Source organism: Helianthus annuus, chromosome 2 (genome assembly GCF_002127325.2).
Source record: "Helianthus annuus cultivar XRQ/B chromosome 2, HanXRQr2.0-SUNRISE, whole genome shotgun sequence".
Taxonomy (NCBI): domain Eukaryota; kingdom Viridiplantae; phylum Streptophyta; class Magnoliopsida; order Asterales; family Asteraceae; genus Helianthus; species Helianthus annuus.
This window is the reverse complement of record NC_035434.2, coordinates 86751893-86761425: the sequence shown is the minus strand read 5'-3', so window position 1 is coordinate 86761425 and position 9533 is coordinate 86751893. Positions and strand designations below refer to the sequence as shown.

The 9533-nt window shown below is 45.5% G+C and overlaps 1 protein-coding gene across 1 annotated transcript; it reads right to left on the bottom strand.

The window, feature by feature from the left end:
• Window positions 1-1453: 1453 nt before the first annotated feature.
• LOC110889573 lies at window positions 1454-2374 on the bottom strand. The gene has a single exon (XM_022137130.1). The coding sequence runs from the start codon at window positions 2372-2374 to the stop codon at window positions 1454-1456; it is 921 nt and encodes a 306-aa protein (XP_021992822.1).
• Between the last annotated feature and the right edge of the window lie 7159 nt (window positions 2375-9533).

Sequence of the window (9533 nt, the reverse complement as noted above, 5' to 3'; positions counted from 1 at the left end):
TTCCAGAATCGCTTTTGTGACCTCAGCCCCCACAATATCCCATGCATGCTTGAAAAAGGCAGACGTGTAACCATCCGGTCCCGGAGCTTTGTTTTCACCAATACTGAACATAGCCTTTTTAATTTCTTCTGGAGTAACCTGTCTGACCATGTTGCTTGCCACTTCCGGACCAAGCGTATTAACACAAACCTCCGACAAGTCAATACGAGCAACTTGATCCTCCATTCCTAAGAAACCCGCGTAATGATTTACTAACGCTTCCGAAGCCGCATCCCCTTCATATCGGGTTCCAGCCACATCCCGAATACAATGAATCTTGTTTCTAGCATTTCTACATTTCAGGCTATTATGAAAAAAAGCTGTATTCGAATCCCCAGTACAAAGCCACTCAACCTTTGATTTTTGCTTCAAGAAACATTATTCATCATACGCTGCAATCTGGAACTCCTTTAGGCACTCCGATTCGTTCATACGAAGCTCCACATCAAGAGGGTTCTTGTCTAGCAGGCATTGGATCTCATCAAGCTTTTTACGCAGCTCACTCACCTTTAAGTGTAAATTCCCTTGTTGGTTCAGGATTTTCCTAAGACCTGGCTTTAAGTTTTTTAACTTAGAGGTAACCGAGAACATAGAAATCCCATCAACCATCTTCACCCATTCTCGCTCGACACAAATTCTGAACTCCGGTTTAGAAGTAATAAAATTCGCGAACTTGAACGGTTTCGGCTTAGACCCTTTAGGCACATTTGTAAGCTTTAAAATGCAAGGAGTGTGGTCCGAGACCCGATACGCATGGTACAGAACATAGGCATCAGGAAACATGTCTAAACCCTTAACATTACACATGACCCTATCAATCTTACGAAGTAAACCAATACCCTCCTTCGGCTTCTGGTTCCAAGTGTATTGCATACCATGACCCTTCACATCAAACAGGCCCGAGTTCTTGACACATTCATAAAATTCACGCATTCCAATAGTTTGACTCGACGTACCAAACAGTGAATCCTCCATATAAAGCGCCGAGTTAAAATCGCCCATGACAAACCAAGGCTTATCCGTACACAATATTGCATGCCCAGCTAAGTTCTCCCAAAGAGCCCTACGGTCTTGATACTTATTTTTTGCATAAACAAAAGACCCGAAGACACTAGTGTTATCAGTTTTAGACCATAATTGCGCATGAATAACTTGATCAGATTGAGACAAAATCATAACATCCACAATATCACTATTCCATCCTAGGATAATTCTCGTACCCCGATCACAAAGACCCCCATTAGACGTCCAACTCCAATTTCTGAACACCTTGTTACAAACTTTATCCAGATTAGCAACCTCCACATGCGATTCAAGAATAGCACAAACAGACACCTTATTTTCCGACAGCATAAGACGAACCTCATTTTGTTTCAGGGGATGGTTCAAACCCCTTATATTCCATGAAAGAAAACTATCCATGAAGACCGCTCTGACCGGGAGTGCTTGCCCCCTCAGCTTTGCTTCCAATCGAATTACTACTCATAAACTTTGACACTTCAGTAGGCACCGCCTCAACAAATTCAGCTTCATAATCATCTAGCGGATCATTAGGACCGGCCACAGTTGGCCCCGTAGACTTCACATTACCCGGAGGGATATCCGCATCACCATCCGATTTAGATAAAACTTCGAAAGAATTTTTAGTTGCCACATTTGCATTCGCATTAGTATTCTGCTTGTCATCCTTCGTACCTGAAGTGCTAGCACCCGAGCTTCCTGTTTTCGGCCTATACACAAATTTTGCCCTTTGTTTCTTTTGCATACCTCCTTTTCTAGCCATTTTCCGCTCATCCGTAACGAACCCCTCATCATCAATAACAACCTGCTTAGCTTTTGAAACTATGTTCTTCGGACACGCTTGGTCACTATGACCAAAAACACAGCAAGACGAGCACCTCTGCGGCTTCCATTCATATTCAACTTTCACCTTATGAGTAACATAACCATCCGCTTCAAGCGTCGGAATTGCAACCGTAATATGATCTTTTAATTCATTATCCGCACTAATTTCAATTAACGCACGAGCAAAGCTACTTCTCCCCCAGTTATCAACACACATATCAGCCGTATAGCCATCCAAACGTTTAGGAGTACCCAACTTAGACGCTAATAAACTCAGCCCATCATCCGTGTATATAGCAATAGGAACATTATGGAGTTTCACCCATACCGGGACCGACTTAATACACTCCTTTATGAGGTTTACCGACGGCGACCAAACATTCAAGAATAAAGGAACTTTTCTAATTAACCAAGGCCCTCCGTCCAGCACTTTCATCATCCCCTCCTTAGAGTCAAACTTGAAAAAGAAAAACCCATCAGAGTTCATCATTATGGAGTTTCACCCATACCGGGTTTTATTTATCTTGAACCATGAACTATCTTTTAAAACTGTTTGGTTTATGCTTCCGCTGTTTTGTTTAAACTTACTATCGAACTTAAACTAAGATGTTGCTAAACTACTCAAGATAGCAAATTACTTTACTAATAACCAATGCTTAGTATAATTGGTGGCTGGATCCTGGTCGGTCACGCCCTCAAGCGGATGTTACTCCGCAGGTGGAATTTGGGGGTGTGACAGATTGGTATCAGAGCCATTGGTTATAGTGAACTTGGTTTTAAAAAGGGGAAAATCTTTTTGAGAAAAACCAGACTATAACCCGTGACTTGTGACGACACTACACTCCAAGTGCAAGGCTCGACTTATCTGACCTCATAGCTAGGACCCATATTTACTTGCTTGTTTGTCTTATGCTTTCTGCTTTACTATACGTACTAGTTTGCCAGATTAGATAGATACGCCTTCCCTCTTCTATCTCATTCTCGCTATGTTACGACACCACACTCATACTATGTTTTCTGGTTATGAAGACAATGAGTGGACGCGGACGAGGAAACGTCAACATGACTCAGGCTCAGTTCACTAACCTGCTCAACACGGTGGCTGCAGCTTTCGCAGCTCACCCTATAGGTAAGCTCGTTGTTTTAGGATGTTTAGATCCTACCGCCACATCGTCTTTTCGCCTCTAAACCTATTTCGCTTCACTCCTCACAACAGGTCAGCCTGCGCCTGTGCAACCACGTGTTTGTACCTTCAAGACCTTCATGGATTGCAAATCTCTTCCGTTCAGTGGCACTGAGGGCGCCATAGGTCTTCTACACTGGATCGAGAAGGTCGAAGCTGTTTTTGCTGTCTGCGAGTGTCCCCCTGCTAATTGGGTAAAGTTTGCTACTGGTACTCTCGAGGGAAGCGCACTTTCGTGGTGGAAGGCGCAAATTCAAATGCTTGGTTTGGAGACTGCTAACGCTACTGCATGGGAAGATTTCAAGGATATGATCAAGGAAGAGTACTGTCACAGGGATGACATCCACAAACTCGAGGACGAGTACTATGAACTCAAGATGGTTGGGTCAGAGATTGAGACCTACACCAAGCTGTCCAACGACTATGCTGCTCTTTGCCCAAACATGTCCCGACCCATGTACCGAAGGATCGAATTGTACGTCAAGGGCTTAGTCCCAGAAATCAGGAGCCATGTGACCTCGGCCAACCTCACTACCATACAGCCTGTGGTCCGTCTTGCCCACAAACTCACTAACCAGGCTGTGGAAGAGGGCAGGTTGCCCAAAAGGATCAGTGCTACAGAAGGAACTTCCAGTGATGGCAAATGAAAGTGGGATGGAAATCAGGGCAAAGATGCTAACTCTACTCAGGCCCCAGCTCAGCAAAGGAAAACTGACAACAACAAGGGCACTCAGCAACAGGGTGGCTACCGGGGAAGCTACCCTAAGTGCAACAAGTGTAACAGGCACCACAATGGGGCATGTAACAAGGGTCAGTGTCAGCGATGCCACAAGATGGGGCACGACGCCAAGGATTGTAGAAGTCAGTTCCCAGCAAGGCAGAATCAGCAACAACCTCAACAGCAACAGCAGCAGGGAAACAACCGAGCCTGTTTTAAATGCGGGGCAACAGGGCACATGCGAAAGGATTGCCCTGAACTGAATCAGAATCGCAACAACAACCAGGGAGCTGGGAACAATGAGCAAAACAACAATGCTGGGAATGGTGCAAGGGGCAGAGCTTTCGTGATTGGAGCTGGAGAAGCAAGGAACGACCCCAACGTCGTGGCGGGTAAGTTCCTACTTGATGATCGTTATGTTTCTGTGTTATTTGATTCCGGTGCCGATGCCAGTTATGTATCCCTTCGCATTAGTAAGAAACTTAAGCACCCGCCTACATTATTAAGTTCTAAGCACGTCGTCGAGATAGCTAATGGTAGGAACATCGAGGCCACGCACGTGATCCACGACTGCACACTAGAATTGTCTGGCCACACGTTTAGTATCGATCTTTTCCCTGTCAAACTTGGAAGCTTCGACGTCGTCATCGGTATGGATTGGTTATCCAAACATCGCGCTGAGATTCTCTGTCAAGAGAAAGCGGTTCGTATACCTCGGCGTTCTGGCCAACCCCTCATCGTTCAAGGCAACAAAAGTGGAGAAGTCACAGGCATTATCTCGCTCCTGAAAGCTCAGAAGTGTTTACAAAAAGGGCACACCGCTATCCTAGCACTTGTCACCGACACCCACGAAAAGGAAAAGAGGATTGAAAATTTTCCTGTAGTACGTGACTATCCCGAGGTATTTCCTGAGGAACTACCTGGACTCCCTCCCCACCGTCAGGTCGAATTTCAAATCGAGCTAGCTCCCGGAGCAGCACCCATAGCTCGTGCGCCTTACCGTCTAGCCCCTGCAGAACTGAAGGAACTCTCTACGCAACTACAGGAACTATTGGATAAAGGATTTATCCGTCCTAGTTCGTCACCCTGGGGAGCCCCAGTACTCTTTGTCAAGAAGAAGGATGGCACATTCCGAATGTGCATCGACTATCGTGAGTTGAACAAGGTTACCATCAAAAATCGTTACCCTCTCCCGCGCATCGACGACCTGTTCGATCAGTTGCAAGGATCGAGCTACTATTCTAAGATTGACCTGCGATCAGGCTATCATCAGCTGAGAGTTCGTAATGAAGACATCTCTAAGACTGCGTTCAGAACCCGTTACGGTCATTACGAGTTCCTCGTTATGCCTTTTGGAATGACTAACGCACCTGCGGTTTTCATGGATCTCATGAACCGAGTGTGCAAGCCTTACCTCGACAAATTCGTGATTGTGTTTATCGACGACATCCTGATCTACTCGAAAAGTCAAGAAGAGCATGAACGACACCTACGCCTTATCCTCGAACTCTTACGCAAGGAGCAATTGTACGCCAAATTCTCGAAGTGTGACTTTTGGCTTCGAGAGGTCCATTTCCTTGGGCATGTGGTCAACAGGGACGGCATTCACGTCGACCCCGCTAAGATCGACTCGATAAAGAATTGGCCTACGCCCAAGACCCCAACCGAAGTTCGCCAATTCTTGGGATTGGCAGGATACTACCGCAGATTCATCAAGGGATTCTCAAAGATTGCACAACCTCTCACGACTCTTACCCAGAAAGGCATTGTTTACAAGTGGAATGAAGCTCGGGAGTCGGCTTTTCAAAGGCTAAAGGATAACCTTTGTAGCGCTCCTATTCTCTCGTTGCCTGAAGGCACTGACGACTTTGTAGTTTACTGCGATGCGTCTATCCATGGGCTCGGTTGCGTGTTAATGCAACGCGAGAAGGTTATTGCCTACGCCTCTCGACAACTCAAGACGCATGAAAGAAACTACACTACGCATGATTTGGAACTGGGAGCAGTGATCTTTGCTCTTAAGATATGGAGACATTACCTGTACGGTACCAAGTGCACTATCTACACCGATCACAGGAGTCTCGAGCATATCTTTAGGCAAAAGGAATTAAACATGCGACAACGTCGATGGGTCGAACTCCTGAATGACTACGAATGCGCCATCAAGTACCATCCGGGCAAGGCCAATGTCGTGGCAGACGCCCTCAGTCGAAAGGACACTATACCAAAGCGCGTGCGAGCATTGCAGCTTACCATCCAGTCTAACCTCCCTACCCAGATCCGCAATGCTCAAGTCGAAGCATTGAAACCGGAAAACATCAGGGCTGAGTCCCTGCGAGGATCGAGACAGCGACTAGAACAGAAGGAAGATGGCGCTTACTATGTAACAGGGCGCATTTGGGTCCCACTCTATGGAGATTTACGTGAACTCGTGATGGATGAAGCCCACAAGTCCCGCTACTCAGTACATCCTGGCTCGGATAAGATGTACCACGACTTGAGGACTACATATTGGTGGCCTGGTATGAAGGCCCACATCGCAACATATGTCAGCAAATGTTTGACTTGCGCAAGAGTCAAGACAGAGTACCAGAAGCCAGCAGGCCTACTTCAACAACCAGAAATCCCGAAATGGAAATGGGAGCAAATTTCCATGGATTTTGTTACAGGGCTACCTAGATCTCAACGCGGAAATGACACTATTTGGGTAATAGTAGATCGATTGACCAAGTCCGTGCACTTTCTGGCTATTAAAGAAACAGGCAAGTTTTCTACCTTGGCGGAGATTTACTTAAAGGAAGTAGTTTCGAGGCACGGGGTGCCAACCTCAATTATTTCCGACCGAGACGCTCGTTTTACCTCGGAATTATGGCAAGCTATGCATAAATCCTTTGGCTCACGTTTGGACATGAGCACTGCTTATCACCCGCAAACGGATGGACAGTCCGAACGCACCATTCAAACCCTAGAAGACATGCTTAGAGCATGTGTGATCGATTTTGGCAAGAATTGGGAGAAGCATCTACCGCTAGTAGAGTTCTCCTACAACAACAGCTACCACACTAGTATTCAGGCAGCACCTTTTGAGGCATTGTACGGTCGTAAATGCCGGTCACCTCTTTGCTGGGCAGAAATCGGTGATAGTCAAATCACGGGCCCAGAGATGGTGGTAGATACAACGGAAAAGATTGCCCAGATCAGACAACGCATGGCGGCAGCTCGTGACCGTCAGAAGAGTTACGCTGATAAGCGTAGGAAACCATTGGAATTCCAGGTCGGTGACCGGGTTCTACTTAAGTCTCACCCTGGAAGGGTGTGGTTCGCTTTGGTAAAAGGGGCAAGCTTAATCCACGATATATCGGACCATTCGAAATTACCGAGAAAATCGGTAAGGTTGCTTATAGATTGAACCTGCCTGAAGAACTGAGTGCGGTACACAACGTATTCCACGTATCTAATCTGAAGAAGTGTCTATCAGATGAAACGCTCGTAATTCCTTTCAAGGAACTAACTATTGATGAACAGCTACACTTTACTGAGGAACCGATTGAGATCACGGATTGAGAGATCAAAATCCTCAAACGTAGCCAGATACCTCTTGTACGAGTCCGTTGGAACTCGCGAAGTGGCCCAGAGTTTACCTGGGAGCGGGAAGACCAGATGAAGCACAAGTATCCCCAGTTGTTCCCAAACGAAAACCCCAGCACTGAAGCTGCAACTGAATTTCGGGACGAAATTCCCAACTAACGGGGGGATGATGTGACACCCCGTTGAAACGTTTTCACTTACACTAGCTTACCAGTGACTGCCTTAACTTTCGGGATGAAAGTTCTTAAAACTTGGGGATAATGTGACACTTCGGGTTTTCCCGAGCAACCATCTCTGTATTTAATCAACGTGTATATATATGATATTGAATGAAAGTTTGTGATTCTCCGTGACGTGCTAATTGTCGATAACATGTATGTATTATATATATATTTATATAGATAAAGTGTGTGAGTGTGTGCATGTGTGTGAGGTGAGCCGAAACCATGACCCAACTCGAGACCCCTTGGTCTCGAGTGAACAGTAAGACATATTAGGGGCCGGTTTGGTTTGGGCCATGTGAAAGCCCAAGTCGCAACACCCTAAGCCCACTCGAGATCTTATATAAACCAACCCTCCCATCCCTTAACCATTTTTACAACACTCCTCTCACAACACTCTCACTCTCTCTCTCACTCTCTCACTAAACCTTACAAGCACCAACATTCACCTTCATCCTCTTCATACTCGGATACAAACCGGAAACACCAAGCCCTCGGATCAACTCGAACATCTCATTAGGAAGATCATCCCTCTTATCCTTCATCAACCGGTTAGTGGATTCTTGAGGATTACTATGACTTCTTGGTTGATTTATGAATTATGTTAACCAAATAAGTGATATGTGCTTAATAGAAATGTTATTGATTGTGATAAGTTTCATTCCTATTATAGATGTGAAGCCGAAGAGGGTGAATATTATGTGTTTATATGTTCTTGTGTCTTACATGCTAGAAATAGGATCAAGTATGAAATCTAGTTGGGTAACTTGGCATGTTTCGAATGTTTTGGATGTTTGTAACGTAGGGCTGCTAGAAATGCCGATAATATTACAAATGAAAAGTGGAAAATACTTGTTTTGGGTCGGTTAAATGATAGTCTAGACATGATGAACATTTGGTGATTTTGATGAACAATTTGAATATGTTATGAACATGATGAATATTTGAAATTCTGCTTGTTTGATTTGTTTTGGGTTGTAATCAGACAAGGAAACATGTTTAGTGGGGATAGTACACAAATTTCATGAAAATGCAATTCTATTGGTTAGTACTGTCGACAGGTTCTAGAAGATTCTGTGCACGTAACTGCGGTTGCGAGTCGGAACCTCTGGTTGCGACTCGAGACCAAGGCATGACAACTCGAGATCTCCTAGTTGCGACTCGAGATTGCGACTCGCAAGCAGCACACTCGAGACCAGGCATGATGAACCGCAACCGAGGTTGCGAGTCGGAACCTCTGGCTGCGACTCGAGACCAAGGCATGATAAGCCGAAACCAGAGTTGCGAGTCGGAATCCCCCGGTTGCGACTCGAAACCATGCATTACGAGTCGAAACCGCCCTTGTCTCGACTGGGCTGCCTTAGTGTTATTGGGCCGTGACTTGTTGGGCTAACTGTTGACTGGACTGCATGTGTATCTGTTACTGTTTGTTGTGTAGATGTTAGGCAGGCCCAATAACCCAACTGTTTGTATGCTTGTATGCTAAATGTGTTTATACGTGTTACTAATACATGATTACGTGTACCCCAACTTGACCTATATTTGGTGACCATGCTAGGACGTGGTGACCAACGTGATTGACCGGGTATTTAATCTACCGAGCAACCCAAGGTGAGTTCACAACCTAAAGCATGCGTTCCCGGTGGTTTGGGGAAACGGAACTACAAACAACACTATCCCCTATGAGGGATACAACTTACTTTTCTTCCCTTGTTATTGGGAACCTTTGGTTAATTACTGTTTATACGGATTGCAACTAACGGCACTAAACGAAACTCTATCACTCAAGTCCCTACTACATAATACCGATTAGTCGCCGGGGCCAGGCGAACGGGTTATTAGTTGATAGCGCTATTTAGGTTTTACCAACCTCACACCGTGCCATGGTTTGGGATCGGTCGTGAACTAATGTACTCAGGCATCCGTCAATGATGATAGA

Excerpts from the sequence above, each read along its gene's own strand:
- LOC110889573 (XM_022137130.1), bottom strand. The coding sequence starts at position 2,374 with ATGATGAACTCTGATGGGTTTTTCTTTTTCAAGTTTGACTCTAAGGAG.